The following is a 16,737-nucleotide window of genomic DNA, read 5'->3' on the forward strand; positions in this document are numbered from 1 at the left end:
ATTGTTATTGTTATTAATATTATTTTCGGGGAGTTTAACTTCTTTGTGTAAACTCTCATGCAAATCTTTTGTTTGGTTTTTGACCTGTAAATATTGTACAGCTGCTTCAGTCTCTAAATTCCCAGTTCCATTTCTGTACATGAACTTCCTGTATTTGACAAAAAGGAAATAAATCCGTTAAAACGATGGAAATGACCATGAATAAGCCAATGCCTGTGTGCCTCATCTCATTTCACTTACTCATTTTGAAATCAGGTCAAAATATTTGTTGTTCAGTGGTAATGTTGAATATGCTCATATCCTAAATAACAGGTGTGAAATATCTTAGGTCAGTTTCTTCTAAATCCAAATCCTTCCCTATCCTATCTCAACTGCATACGGTTGTATCTGCTCTAAATCCTCATTTAGTTGTATTGTAACATTTGATTTGCCCCGATCTCACACTGTGTGTCAGTCAGATGAGAGAGAAGACATACAGAACTGGTGGCGTTAAAGTCTGCTGTTTAACGGCCTCTATGTGATCGAAGGCCGTCGTCCCGCTCTGCCCCTCATGCCTTCGCTTCCTGTGCAGATCGGGACGGGTTGCTTCCTGTGCAGATCGGGACGGGTTGCTTCGTGAGGCGAAACGAACCGCTGACTCTTCTTTATCTCCTTAATACCGGAGCACGGGACGACATAATCATAATCATAACCATCATCCTTTATTCACTATTAGACAGCACATTTGGGAAACGGCAAACTGCAGCTGAAATCTCCCTTTCTCTGTTTGTTTGTGGCTGTGTGTGTGTGTGTGTGGGTTTGTGTGTGTGTGTGTGATAATGAGTGACTGTGTGGGTCGTGTGTGTTTGTGTGTGTGTGTGTGTGTGTGTGCACATGTGTATTGGTGTGTGTTTTTATGAGTGCCTGCGTGCATGTGTGTGCGTCATGCTTGTTGCCAAGTTACGGAGCGCAAAACATATCTAATATTTGCCAGTGGATTGAAAGACGATGTACCATAGCTGCTGGGCTGTTTGTAAATGAACAGGATTCCTTCGGAGGAATATATATATTCAGATCACAGCTAAATGAAATTTGTTTTTGTTTTATTACCTCTGGGAGTTTGGTCAGGCCAAAGAATAATGAAAACTAATTACAGCGAACAAACAAAGCGGAATCCTATTTGCAGAAATAAAGCCGCAATCTGGGCTTTAAGGATGAAAAATACAGTTCATCCCAGTGTAATGGACCATAGTACATCACAATGTGAGGGACTATAGTACATCACAATGTGAGGGACTATAGTACATCACAATGTGAGGGACTATAGTACATCACAATGTGAGGGACTATGGTACATCACAATGTGAGGGACCATAGTACATCACAATGTGAGGGACCATAGTACATCACAATGTGAGGGACCATAGTACATCACAATGTGAGGGACCATAGTACATCACAATGTGAGGGACCATAGTACATCACAATGTGAGGGACCATAGTACATCACAATGTGAGGGACTATAGTACATCACAATGTGAGGGACCATAGTACATCACAATGTGAGGGACCATAGTACATCACAATGTGAGGGACTATAGTACATCACAATGTGAGGGACTATAGTACATCACAATGTGAGGGACTATAGTACATCACAATGTGAGGGACCATAGTACATCACAATGTGAGGGACCATAGTACATCACAATGTGAGGGACCATGGTAGATCATAACGTGAGGGAATATATAACAACATAATTTGAGGTACTAGAATATAAATTAATATAAACAATATTAGATAAACCAAAACGGAAGGCCTTGCGTTCTATTTCAACAAACATATGCATTTAATTCCAAATTATTATTTTAAGAGAAGTAATGGGATAAAAATCTAACCTTCAAGCCTACAAAACAGTCACGACGACCAAAACATATTTTAGTTTGATACTTACAAGACGAAAAATACTTTTCCTAGAGTAGAACCAATTTAAAATACACCGGAATGGAGTTGTCATTAAATTGCTGCTCACTCAATCTATATATACTTTTTTTACCTATGATTGAATGAAATAATACCAACATACACATGTGAGAAGCTTTCAAACATTGCAACAAGGTGAAGGCTCTTCAAAACCCGGTCACTGGCAATTATGGATTTTTTGGTAGACGGAAATACCAGTAAGGAAAAAAAGACCAAGACGATACACAACACACAGACACACACACAAAGAAACACACACAAAGAAACACACACACACACGCTAACAAACACACACACACACACACACACACACACACACACACACACACACACACACACACACAGAATCACAGAATGTCTGCGCCTCTCCTTGAATCAAATCGCAACACACCCTTGAAGGTATAAGTGGTGGTATTTATTCATTGTCAGTAGCAGGCAGAATCTCAGAAAACGTAGAGGGGAGCAATGCTTTGGTTGCCATGGTGAGAAGGAAAGTAGTACATTCTGTCCACAGGCTTTCCTTTTCTCTCTCCTTTTCTTCCTGGCTCAGAATGGGGCTGCTGCCTGTCTACCACTCCTACTTCAGTAGAGGGGGTTCTGTTACAATGGAAACAAGGACGTGTGTGTGTGTGTGTGTGTGTGTGTGTGTGTGTGTTGGTGTGATCACAAGCATGGTGGTGTGTGTTTGTGTGTGTGTGTGTTTATGTGTGCACACATGCATGTTTGTGTGTGTGCATGTTTGTATGTGATTGTGTGTTTTATTTTGGTGTGTGTGTTTGAGTATGTGTGTGTGTTTGAAAGTATTTGTGTGTGTGTGTGTGTGTGTGTGTGTGTGTGTGTGTGTGTGTGTGTGTGTGTGTGTGTCTGTGTGTGTGTGTGTGTGTGTGTGTTTGAAAGTATTTGTGTGTGTGTGTGTGTGTGTGTGTGTGTGTCTGTGTCTGTGTGTGTGTGTGTGTGTGTGTGTCTGTGTGTGTGTGTGTGTGTGTGTGTGTGTCTGTGTGTGTGTGTCTGTGTGTGTGTCTGTGTGTGGGGGTGCATGCCGTCTATAAGCGCATGAAAAAGGACTATCAAAAATAAAATGAGTCTGCCAAGTCCGTCTGTCTGTCTGTCAGTCAGGCTGTATATATATCTGTCTTCCTTTGTTCAAATCGTCACGTCTGCTGTATTTCTCTCTCTTTCTGTCATTTGTTACTGTTGTCTTACTTGCTGTCTGTTTCTTTGTCTGTCTGTTTTCGGGAATTTATTTTGACATAGTTTGCAACCAGTTTTAACTTCCCCAACAGTCCTCTTCCTCTTCCTCTCTAATGCTACTGATCTATGTACTCTTCATCCTCCCCTTCCTCTTCCTCCTCCTCTTCCTCCACGGTGCCGCTCCTGATCTGACCACACATGGGCGCTAGTCTCCCATCCGTCATCATTCCCATTGGCTGGATGATCTGTTCCCTGGAGGTCAGAGGTTAAAGAGACACATTAACGTCAGTGGTTATACCTCGTGAGGACGCGTGCATGTACACACGTGAACTTGTGTATGTGCGAATGTCTTTATAAACAAATGCACACACACACACAAGAAAAAACACAAGATCACGCACAGTCACACACACACACACACACACACACCAAAAAAAAACACAATCACACAGTCACACACATACCAACCCAACAAAAAATAAACACAACCACAAGAATTCACACAGTCACACAAAGACACACAGTTACATGCAAACACAAGCACCCAAAAATAAACACACCCACACACACCACACAGACACACACACACACCAAAGTAACACACACACACCCACCCACCGACACCCACACACACACACACATACACACACACACACGCACCCACCCACCGACACACACACGCGCGCGCACGCACACGCACACACACACACACATTCATGTACACACACACACACACACACACACACACACACACACACACACACACACACACACACATTCATGTACACACACACACACACACACACACACACACACACACACACACCGACACACACACACACACACACACACACACACACACACACATTCATGTACACACACACACACACACATTCATGTACACACACACACACACACACACACACACACACACACACACACACACACACACACACACACACCGACACACACACACACCGACACACACACACACACACATTCATGTACACACACACACACACACACACACACACACACACACACACACACACACACACACACACATTCATGTACACACACACACACACACACACACACACACACACACACACACACACACACACACACCGACACACACACACACACACACACACACACACACACACACACACACACACACACACACACACACCGACACCGACACACACACACACACACACACACACACACACACACCCCCACCCCCACCCCCACCCCCACCCACCGGGAGAGGCGGTTGAAGAGGCCGATGAGGTGGCGCGCCTCGCGCTCCTTCTCCGCCTCCGTCATGCCCCTCATGGGGTCGGGCTGCTCCGCCTCCACGCGGCCCGTCACCGGGTTGATGCGGCTCTTGGCCGCGCGGTACTCCTCCGTGTCCGAGTCCGAGTCGCTGGAGTACTGCGGCCCCCCCGGGTCCGCCCCCGGCCGGCCCCCCAGGAGCCCCCGCGCCGCCAGCAGCCCGGCCGCGTTGCCGTACCCCGTGTACTTCACGAAGCGGTTCACTGCGGGACGGGACGGGACAGCGGGGGGACGGATATGTGTTTATACACACACACACACGCACACGCGTGTGTGTGTGTGTGTGTGTGTGTGTGTGTGTGTAGAAACACATATCCGTGTGTGTGTCTGTATCCGTGTGTGTGTGTGTGTGTGTGTGTGTGTGTGTGTGTGTGTGTGTGTGTGTGTAGAAACACATATCCGTGTGTGTGTGTATCCGTGTGTGTGTGTGTGTGTGTGTGTGTGTGTGTAGAAACACATATCTGTGTGTGTGTGTGTGTGTATCCTCGTGTGTGTGTGTAGAAATTAAGGGATATTTAGCATAGAAAAAAGAATTGCGATTAATCGTGAGTTAACTATGACATTAATGTGATTAATCGTGATTAAATATTTTAATCGCTTGACAGCACTAATATATATATAATATATATATATATATACTGTGTGTTTGAATATAAATATGTAAATCCGGAAACGTTGTCTCGAGACAAAGTCTTCCCCGCTAAAAATATGTAATAGATATGATGGCTTTACATCCAAGTGCTAAAGATATCGCACAGTCCTTTACAATCCACTACTGCTGAACAGCAGTTCGTGCGTCGCAAACTGATTTGAGATACAGCGTTTCTCTGTGGGCCTTGGCACTGGAGGACACAAAGGAAGGAGTCTGTCCTGGCCTTTGCTGTAGCCTTGGTGACACCATTCAGTCTCAACCATTTTTCTCCGATTGTTCTGCTTGTCAGGCAGCATGTCTGTCTGTTATGGCACCGGCCAGGTTCCCCCTCTCTGCGGTAAACCTTGAGGTTCACGGCTTGATAATTACACAAGCTTTTCCTTGTATCAGTGTTGGAGGTTGTGAAGATGTGAATGGCATCTTCACTGTGTTAACATGTTTTAAAAGATTCACATGTTCCAGTCCGGCTGTTAGCCCTGTAATAGTCTGCAGCTGTGGCTCAGAGGCTAATTGAGCCACACCCATTGTGGTGCTCCTTAAGAGGGCCAGAGTTCTGGACTGGAGGGACGCTGGAGTTGTGCAAGTGACTCGACGGTTGTGGTATTGTATTGTGTATATGTTTTTACCAACAACATTGTGCGTCAAGGAAACTCTTTATCACAGAGGTATAATGTGACCTGTGCAGCCCTGGAACCTCACCGAACCGACGGCACCTCCATACATATAGATATATATTATGTACAGATCAATCTGTGCTGTTGCGTGTGAGCGTCCCGTACCGTTCTCCTTGCAGAGGACGAACAGCAGCTCTGCCGCGCAGTGCTTCACCTCCGTGTCCATGTGGGTCATGAGGCGCACCAACCGGCCCCTCAGGGTGGGCCCCTGCTCGGGCCGGAGGGCCACGTCGCGCAGCGGGGGCAGGATCTGGGGCAGGGGGGGGGTCAGGGGTCAGGGGTCAGGGGTCATCTGGAGACCTGGAGGCGTGGTCCGAATTCACCTATCATACTTCATTATATCTTTATCTAAAAACATATTATAAAACACGTATATAATATTTATTACTATGCATAAAATATGCTGCAATATTTATGAATATTGTAATTTTATATGATCTAATTAAAGATATGCAATATATGATATGATTCACCCATCCAATGCATATCAAGTGTTCCTATGTTCAGTACTGATTCTCTATAAGCTGATACTGTTAGACGCTGCTACAGTTGGAGGACACGGCGTTGTCGCCAGCCAGAGCGCGGACTCAGGAGATGAGGAGTGTAACAGGGGAAGGAGGCGTCTGCGAGTGTCAGGATTACAAGCCTTCAATGCACGTCGAGCGCACTCAGGGCCACTTGTGATTACCGTGTAGGAGAGAACTCGCTCGTAATTATTCTCAGAGTGTCTTTCAGGAATGAGAGAGAGAGAGCGAGCGAGAGAAGTGTGACTATTTTCCAAAACCCTGTCTGCAGCCCTGTGTTTGATACGGAGAGATGGAGAGAGTTTAGATATAAATTGAAGTGGGGTGAGAGATTAATACATCTATGCTTACATGGATGATATCTATAGAGAGCGATGGAAAGATGAGATATTAATTGTGTAGCGTTGGGAGTGATTAATACATCTACGTTTACGTGGATGAAATCTAAAGAGAGCGATGGAAAGACGAGAAATAGATTAAGGTGTAGTGAGTGAATAATACGTCTGTGTATACGAGGATGATATCTTTAGAGAGCGATTGGAAAGAGGGGGCATTAGTTGAAGTGAGGTGAGTGATTCATATATCTGTGTATACATGGAGGACCTCTACAGAGGGTGGTGGAGGAGGAGAGGGCACCTGGTGACGGAGGTAGTGTCTGGTCTCCCTGTGCCCTCGGCAGCTCTCCGTCAGCAGGTTCAGCACCGGCGTGAGCTTCTCCTTCAGCTTCTGGCCCTGTGTCAGACACAGGCCATGGAGAACAGGGCTCTTCATCATCACCATCATCATCGTCATCATAACCATCTCCATTTTCGGCGTCGTCGTCGGACACGAGGATGATGGCATCATCACAGTTGCCCTCATCAACATCGCCATCGTCATCATCATCAACATCAACATCGTCATCATCATCACCCTCTTCATCATAATCACCATCACCATCTTCCTCACCATCACCATCATCATCACCATCACCATCACCATCCTCCTCACCATCACCATCTTCATCATCATCACACTCTTCATCATCATCACCATCATCATCTTCATCACCATCTTCATCATCATCACCGTCATCATCCCCATCACCATCTTCATCATCATCCCCATCATCATCTTCATCATTGTCATCATCACCATCACTGTCTTCATCATCATCACCATCATCATCCATCAACTCCCCCATGGTGAGCGCACACACACACACACACACACACACACACACACACACACACACACACACACACGTACACACACACACACACACACACACACACACACACACACACACACACACACACACACACACACACACTGCCTCCTCACCCGCTCGATGCGTTTCTCCATGAAGAGCAGCAGCTCTTGGACACAGTCCATGTTGACCCCCACCTCCTCGCCCGGGGACCCCGACAGCAGGACGTCCAGGCACTGCAGGGGCAGGGCAGACAGCACGTTCACCGTGTGCCTGTGGAGGGGCGACGTCATGGTAACGGTGAGCTCGGTAACTAAGGTAATGTTTGTCTCTCAGCACACACACACACACACTCGTTACAAGGGGTGGACGCGCTTTTGCTTTGTTTTAGTGTTTTTGCGTTTCATCGTTAAATGTGCAGAACACCAATGTTACACAACAACAAGGTGATACGTTTCCAGTCATGCCACTGTCATGAATGCGGTCGTCACAGGTACTGAGTTATACATTGATGTACTTAGACATGTCTTTGGAAGTGTTCAAAAAAAGAGGTGGCAGTGAAGAGGTTATAGATATTGTAGGTAAGATTTAACCAACATCATATCTGTGTTGTTGCTTGAGAAGGGCAGTGCATGTTAAGTCAGTCCAAACAAGCTTCTCTGACCCTTGGACCTCCTCTGAATGGTCTTCGTCCTCGTAGGACAGCAGAAGGCAGTGCCGGAGAATGTCCGCCAGGTGGCGATAGAGAGCAGCCTCCTCCTGTCATTCATTATGACAGAGACTCAATTATTTATAGTTGGACCATTTTATAGCAGATGCTTAACCATCAATGAAGTATTCAATGTGGGTGTAGGCCTAGTTGTAAAACAGCAGTGCCAAGTTATTATTTTCACAGTTGGTAACTTTTTCGACTTTCCCTTTCACATTTAAAGGTGTGAGAATTACGATTTAACTTTTAACTTTTAAAAGAGAGAGAAACCCTCTCGACTACCTCCCTGTCTGCCATCGAGCAAGGGGTTGCAGTTCAGACGCCTTTGATTGACAGGTAATTTGTATTACCTGTGCCAATAAGGGAATCCCTCCCGTGATTGGTCAAAATAAGTTGGTCTAAAATAGAAATAACTCATACAGAGACAGGAGCAGTCAACTCGTAACATATCCTCAGAGTATATTTCACTCAATAATAGCTGACGGATCGCTATGCTGTTTCTTACAAACTGAACATCCAGTCTCAGCTCGTAAAGGGGTGACATTATGCCACCAGGTGTGAGTCTTTTGAAAACCGTCCTCTTCCTGAGCTTTAGTGGCATCACAAGTGGGCATGTCCACGTAGACGCATGCTGTGTGCTGGATAGATCAGTCTACCAGCCAACCCAGTGGACTGTAGCTAACGTTGCTTAGCTATCCATCATACATCTAGGTGGACACGCCCACTTGTGATGTCACTAAAACACAGGAAAAGACTAACAGCTATCTTGCGTACCATCCTGTCTATCTGCCTCTATAATAAAGCATGAAAACGAGCTTGTGACGGCTAATCAGACTCTCACCCGGTGGCCTAACATCGCCCCTTTAAATCAACCTACGGCCCCTTTAACTCTGACCACCGCGGACCCCCAGGACCGACCTCGTCGGGCTGCTGGCGGCGGGAGGAGTAGGTGATGTTGAAGAGGGTCTTCAGGATCTCGATGGCGCGCTCCGAGGCCTCCCTGGGCACCGGGGGGGGCGTCCGGCCGGGCTCACCCAGCTCTTCGTCGTGGTCTTCACCCCGCCGGACGGCCAGACACTGCTTCAGGCCCGCCGTTAGCATAGCCACTCCCTGCTCCTAGGCGGGGCGAAGCAAGAGTGGACGTTAGTCAAGGGACTCCCTTTAGTTTGTGTAGCCCTATAAGTCTCAGAAGGCTTCACATGCCCGCTCTACAGGACACCCCCCTAACCACGAGGTCATTTAAAAGGCAAGGAAATACTTGCTAGGTTGTCAAGAAATAACTTGAAGAAGAAAGAGCTAGCCATCCTCCTGGGGACGGTTGAGAGTGCGTTTGGCCGTTATGGAAGCTCCTGCACTAAACTCAGAGAATGGGTTTATTAGCTGACGTTCGGATGTATATTAAGATAATTGTTGACATTTTCCCCGTAGGTTTGTTGTTGTGGTGGGTTATATTCTTGTTCTTTTAAGTTATTTAAATCCTATTGTACAGCACTTTAATGGAAATTAATTTGTTAGAAAATAGAAAATAAGTCCATGATGAGCCATGCATGTGAAGTGGTTATCGAAACATGATCAAACCCAATCTTCTTTATGGGCCCAAAGAGGCACACATGGGTTAGGCGCTTATGGCGTCATGGGAGTCAAATACAGTCGCAGTTTGACACTGGCTCTTTAAGGCACAATCCCATTTCTACCCCTAAACCCTTCCCCTTACCCCTTCAAAACAAGGGGGAGGGGTAAGGGGAAGGGGTAGAAATGGGATTGGGCCTAAAAGCCACGACTTGTAACTCACCTGCTGCAGTTGTTTCCTGAGCTCAGGCCTCAGGGCCGTCAACAGAAAGAGCAGCCTCAGCTCATAGAACTGCACAATCGTGGGCTCCCCGGTGTGGATCTCCAGCTTCAGCCTCTGGGACAGCCCTGGGAGAAGCCTGGAGGGGGGGGTTCAACGACAATGAAACGGTGCACAGAACAAGACGGTTCTGGGGCTTAGTGACCCTCAGACCGGCCCAAACAGGAAGCGGAGCGCGGCGGTCGGTACCTGAGCGCGCTGGCCCTGTCCTGCGCCTCGGGGCTGTTGTAGATGACGTTGCACAGGGTCTTCATGGCCTCCTTCCGGCACACCTCCCCGTCCTCCGGGGGGTCCCCGCCCTCGCTCCGATCCTCCCTGGCGTCCTTCTTGCCCCGGGCCAGGAGGAGGCCGCCCGCGCCGCCGGCCCCCCTGGTCCTCGGGCTCCTCGGGCTCCGGTGGGGGTCCGACGGAGGCGTGGCGGGCGGGGACCCTTCGGGTGCGGGGCTCCCGGCCTCCACAACCACGCCCACGCTGCAGCAGGCCGGGCCGCCACCCTCCTCCTCGCTGGTGGTCTCCCAGCTGCCCCAGCCGTCGGGCCCCCAGGCCTCACCGTCGCCCGCCGCCGCCGCCGCCGCGGGCGCCAGGCAGCCGCTGGCGTCGTGGTAGACCACCTCATCGTCCTCTACTGCATAGACGATGGCCTGCTCTTCCTCCTCCTCCTCCCCCACCCCCTCCCCCTCCTCCTCCTCCTCGTGGACGGGGGCGGCGCAGCAGATGCCGCCGTGGCCGGCCAGCGTGAGCAGGGCCCCGTCGGTGACCAGGGGCCCCAGGGCCTGCCGGTCGCGGGACAGGATGCGCAGGGTGCGCAGGCACGCCGACAGCACCCCCGGCCGCAGCGGCTGCTTGCCGATGAAGCACAGCAAGGCCGCCGCCAGCCTCTTCGTCGCAGATCGGGAGAGAAGGTGGAGTGAGTGGGGAGCAGGCAGACGGAGAGGAGTGTGTGGGAGTGTGTGTGGACGGCGGCTGGTCTAAGCAGCCTCCCCTGACCCAGAGTCACACCGATTGGACTCCGAGGCTGGGGGAGGCTGTGCGTTTAGCAATCAGTGTGCACAGGTTGAGCCAGGCCAGCCAACGCCACACACACTCGGTGGAGTGTGTGTGGCGATGGCTGCACGGCTGTGAGGAGGGGAACTACTCAATGATGGATGACATTGACTCACTCACTCACGCACGCACGCACGCACGCACGCACGCACGCACGCACGCACGCACGCACGCACGCACGCACGCACGCACGCACGCACGCACGCACGCACGCACGCACGCACGCACGCACGCACGCACGCACGCACGCACGCACGCACGCACGCACGCACGCACGCACGCACGCACGCACGCACGCACGCACGCACGCACGCACGCACGCACGCACGCACGCACGCACGCACGCACGCACGCACGCACGCACGCACGCACGCACGCACGCACGCACGCACGCACGCACGCACGCACGCACGCACGCACGCACGCACGCACGCACACACACACACACACACACAGAGACTACCTGTCGTAGCAGGAGATCAGGGTCTGCCTCATCAGAGCCTGAGTCGAAGTCGGAGTCGGACTCAGGGACATAATCTCGCACTTTGTTCTTCCTGAACTGTCGTGCAAAGAAAATAATTTTAAAAAAAATCAGAAAACGAAATCTGATAACACAAAACAGAGCACAGTTTGATCCGTGCTGCAGCATGAGGAAGAATGATGCGTGGATTGCAATTATGAAGTAGTTTAGCAATCTGTCGATACGGTGCAACCACAAACCTTAGGAGACACACGTCATACAGTAGCACTAAAGCTGATGGGATATCTGAAAGGTCAGTCTGGATGAGCAGGACATGCTGAGTCAGGGTGTGAACAATAAGCTTTGCCGTGCGCATGAGCTTCTATCTGTTTTGGTATAGTGTTGGACACACACACCTGTTTTCACAAACACCTTTTGTTCTTACCTCGTCCAGTTCTTGTTGCTGTAGTCCTCCAAACAAAGACAGATGGGTACAAACCCGGCCAGAGAAGAAGAAATACTGTTAAAAGGTGCAATGTGGCAAGAGAGAGAGAGAGAGAGAGAGAGAGAGAGAGAGAGAGAGAGAGAGAGAGAGAGAGAGAGAGAGAGAGAGAGAGAGAGAGAGAGAGAGAGAGAGAGAGAGAGAGAGAGAGAGAGAGGGTAATGCAGGGGAATGAAAACAGATGACAATGATAGGTACAATTTTTGGAGGGGAGGTTAGCAGATGGATGAGTGGACTACAAATTGATCAGCAGGTTGTTCTAAGCTATTGTTACAAGGACAAGGAAAAGCCGATCAAATATATATATATATATATAGAGAGAGAGAGAGAGAGAGAGAGAGAGAGAGAGAGAGAGAGAGAGAGAGAGAGAGAGAGAGAGAGAGAGAGAGAGAGAGAGAGAGAGAGAGAGAGAGAGAGAGAGAGAAAAAGGAAGGAAAGAGAGAAACACATGGCAGAAGGGGAAACATGCAGGCAAAAAAATGTATGTCGGCACACGAATGGCAAAGATAATAGGAGGAAAAAAACAAGAGTGTGACATTTAAGGGCCTAATAACGCAAGGGAAGAGGCGGGGGCGAGTGACAACAGCCCGTAGCCTAACAGAAGGTGAGGAGCTCTGGGAAGGCTCGTTGGGTGGAGGACATTAGTTCTGTCTCCTGGCCCGACCTTTCGTCTCTCCCACTCCTCCACGTTGAAGAAGAAGCACTCTGCGTACTGTGGGTGGGGGTGGGGGTAACAAGAGAAGAAAGTTGTCACAGTTCACGGTGAACTCACACTGCAAACTCTGCACGGCTGCCCTCTACAGGTAGAAAACAAACACGGCTGCGTGCATCATCTTTTAGAAACGAGCAGGCCTTCAAGCATGCTTTGCTCTGCCTCCGTCACATCACTGCACAATGATGCACGACCACACTTTACGTAACTTCCCCTCAAGGCCAAGATGTGCGGCTGAGAAGACAGAGGCACGACAAGATAACAGCACTTGAAGTCTTTACCACGGTGTTGTAGCTGGCCAGCTGCGTCTGGACACTCTCCTGGTCCCCTCGGTCGATGCACTGGAGAATCCTCTCCACGTTCGGTGCCATGCTTAAAGCTGCAAAAAAAAAAGTAGAATACGTTAAAAATATGTTGGTAGTGTACAAGGGCTGTAACGTGCACATGCTCTAAAGTTGCTGTAGGTCAAACTAAACATTTGTAAAGAGAGAGAACAGAGAAGAGCAGGGTTTTTAAACAAAACAACCGTAAATAATATAATATATATGCCCCATATAGAGGCAGGCACAGTCAACTCAAATATTTCACTCACTAATCAGCGGAAAGATGGCTGTGCCATTTCTGAAACATTACAATCAAATAGGTGTTGAATCTTACCCACAGCACCTTTAAGTGATAAAGGTCACAAACAAAGGCAAAGTTGTCACTATCACCTGTTTGGGCTTGGTGTTTTCCTGACGGGTCTGACTCCGGGAACTGTGTGAGCCACGGGTTCGATGGAAGTGTTCTACACGCGCATCTCCTGCCTTTAACGCGCCACCTCTCTATCCTTCGATTCGAAGACACGTTGTGTGTGTCTCTCGCTCTGCGTCCCTCACCGTTCTAAACCCTGCAGGATTAACGCGGCTCATCGGTATTGAAATCTCATTCATCATCATGGATGAGCTCAGCTCTAATGCCTTGGGTTTTGCGTTCGGCAACGGGCCGGGCCACAGAGCACTGCATGGACTGGACTGCAGACTCTGAGGGTGGCCACTTGTACACAAAATACCTGTGAGGCCTCCCTTCATACAATCCATAGTATATGAATATCTCTGTCTCTAGGCCTCACCATCCGTCTCTCTGTCTCTCTCTCTCTCTCTCTCTCTCTCTCTGGGCGGGAAGGGGGGTATTATTTTGTTGGAGGCCTACTCTCCCTAAGTAGACAAATTGTGAATTTGCTCCGTTGAGTAGCGGTGGAGCAAAGATTCTAGCAGAGCATTGGCAGGTCTATTGTGCCCAGTTCGACTCTCCTGCTGACATAATAATATAATAGCTCTCTAGCTCCCTCTAGGTCCCCCGATCAGGTGAAGTTCCCTTACTTTCCTGTCTATATAACATATATATTGAAGCTGGTGGTTGATTTCACAGCACGTCATTTGTTTAAACGTGGTTGTTTTGGTGTCACATCTTGAGATGCCTGAATATGGAAACTCCTGCATGCAGAATACCAATCAGGATTTAGGATTACTCTTGATTCAGGTCTTTCTTTTGTTTGTTGTTATGCCATCTGCCAAAGCTTGGTTGCCATGGTGATATTGAAAATATTACCTTTCCATATACAGGAGAATCCAATAGACCCGGATGGTGAATATTAAAGCTGAACTGATCAGAGGAATGCAGTCTCCTGGTAGCATGCGCTAATTAAGCTCTGCCTGAGCAGATTCATGTGGGTGATAAGACTTGCTTAATTAATCTAATAAGCAATGATCTTGGGTTCTTGCACAATTCAATTAAATATTTAAACATATATGTATGTAATGTCTTTCATTCCCATTATTTCATTCTTGATGTGAAAGGTATTCGGCCTAAATCTAATCCCTTGCTGAGCTCTCTTTACACCACATAAAGGTCTTTGACTATTTCAGCAAGCCTGTGTTGTTAACTCCCACTACACCTAATTTAGTGTACACCTATTCTGTGCATGCGTGTGCTTGTGAATGTGTGACGTGTGCCTGCGTATGTCCTATGTGACGTGCATGACATGGCCTGTGCTGATTGGACTGCTGTTTCTGACGCTATCTAAGCGTCATCGCCATACCAACAGTCCTCACTGTACCGAACAGCACTTTATTCCCGTCCAACGGGGGCAGCAGGAGCCAGACACATGGTGGCAACCTGTTCTCTGAAATGGACGACTACAATAGCTAATAGGATAGCTGACGGGTGACTGGGCAAATTTAACAAAGTACACTCAACTAACAGCTAAATCTTACCTCCTTGTGCCTTTAAGGTGACATATTACACCACCAGCTTGTGGAGTGTGATTAGCAAAATTGAAAATCTGCCCCTTCTGACATCACAAGTGGGCGCGTCCACATAGATACATGATGGATAGATGAGTAACATTTTCTACAGTCCTATGGTTAGGCTGGTAGACTGATCTATCTGGCACACATCTAGGTATGACACGCCCACTTGTGATGTCAAACCTGGTGGTATAATACGTCCCCTTTCAAAGCTGAAGCTTGCTTAATAAATACTCTGACTAGATGGTAAATCTGGAGGGATTAACAGGTTTCCTTTTTTCTAGAGCAGAAATTGGGGCCTGTATGTATAGATGCATAGTAACAAGCGTAATTAAAACAAAGATGGGGTCAGCGGGGTCGTTCAATGGGCATGATTAAGCAAGCTCCTAATTAACATGTCGTGAACCATCCATTGGGATTTAAGTAATTAATTGTGACTTGGCCCATAAATATATGTCATGAAAAGCCTCCATTTTGGAGACAGCGAAAGACAGCGTTGGGGATAGCCTGAGAGAGAGAGAGAGAGAGAGAGAGAGAGAGAGAGAGAGAGAGAGAGAGAGAGAGAGAGAGAGAGAGAGAGAGAGAGAGAGAGAGAGAGAGAGAGAAACCAAATCAATGGCTCATCTAGTTGGAATACTTTTAATATAATAATTATTTTATTATATTTATGTTGTATGACAACAGTTGGTTTTATAAAAAATCCCATCCGATTTTCCAGGCTTCCCCTGCCGTTTGATAACGTGCGTGCATTAAACTATGAAGACACCCCAAAAAGTGCAAGAATCATTTTATTACATAAAATTGATCAAATAGGCAGACTGATATAAGTGCTACATTATAGAAAGAAGAGATAGAAAATAATTGTTAGTGTATTTGAGGGAAGAAAAAGGTCAGGGGCCAAGATGCATGACTGAACAGATGAGTCTTAAGCCTGAAGTGGGAGATGGATAGGGTTCCAGCTCTTCTGATGTCAGCGGGGAGCCACCATTGTTGAGCAAGGACCGACTTAAATTGGATTTGAGCGGCAACCGGTAAACCAGTGCAGGGTGCGGAAAAGTTGTGCATCGTGGGAAAACTTGGGTAGGTATAGCATCTGGGTTGATTTATTCTGGACGAGCTGGATGAGGTGGGTGGATGAACGGAACATGCAGGCAGACCATCCAGTAAGGACGGAGGTGCAGTGATCAAAACACGAGTAGACGATAGCCCGGACAAAAACATGCTGTGCCTTCTAGGTGAGGAAGAGACAGCAACCATTTCCAGGAGTGGGTTATGAAGCGACTCTGGTAGCGAAAGACAGCTATCCATCCAGTGTCAAAACCAGGTTTCTTGCCGTCAGAGTCAGTCGCACAGAATTGTGTGATGGGAGATGCCCAATGTGGAACAAAGAGCAGCTCAGTCTTATCCAGATTGCGTTAAAGACAACGACAATTTCATGGCTTTATACACTACCTAAACCATGGTTACTTTATTCCATTCTGCCAAGTCCGTTCCGCTAGATGGCACTAAAATCAACACACTGCACGTTTAAGAACAGTTTGCGTACCGCTATGGTCTATTGTCTTCCTCAGCCACCGTAGCGTCGTGTACAGATGGGCGTGTTTTAGAGGAGGCGTGATTTTGGCTTGGCTACCACTGCTT

The 16,737-nt window shown here is 48.0% G+C and overlaps 1 protein-coding gene across 1 annotated transcript; it reads right to left on the minus strand.

Annotated features, from left to right (window-relative positions):
• Positions 1-3,120: 3,120 nt before the first annotated feature.
• si:ch211-195b15.7 (synembryn-A) lies at positions 3,121-13,564 on the minus strand. Its single transcript, XM_056605095.1, has 13 exons — positions 13,522-13,564; positions 13,090-13,187; positions 12,761-12,808; positions 10,759-10,968; positions 10,280-10,362; positions 10,034-10,169; positions 9,160-9,357; positions 8,197-8,291; positions 7,667-7,805; positions 6,980-7,075; positions 5,925-6,069; positions 4,420-4,696; positions 3,121-3,407 (listed from the first exon to the last, which is right to left on the minus strand). Exons 2-13 carry the CDS (start codon positions 13,177-13,179, stop codon positions 3,272-3,274), a joined length of 1,653 nt encoding a protein of 550 aa, XP_056461070.1. The 5' UTR covers positions 13,180-13,187; positions 13,522-13,564; the 3' UTR covers positions 3,121-3,271.
• Positions 13,565-16,737: the final 3,173 nt, after the last annotated feature.

The sequence above is a fragment of the Gadus chalcogrammus genome, chromosome 2, assembly GCF_026213295.1.
Source record: "Gadus chalcogrammus isolate NIFS_2021 chromosome 2, NIFS_Gcha_1.0, whole genome shotgun sequence".
NCBI classification, from domain to species: domain Eukaryota; kingdom Metazoa; phylum Chordata; class Actinopteri; order Gadiformes; family Gadidae; genus Gadus; species Gadus chalcogrammus.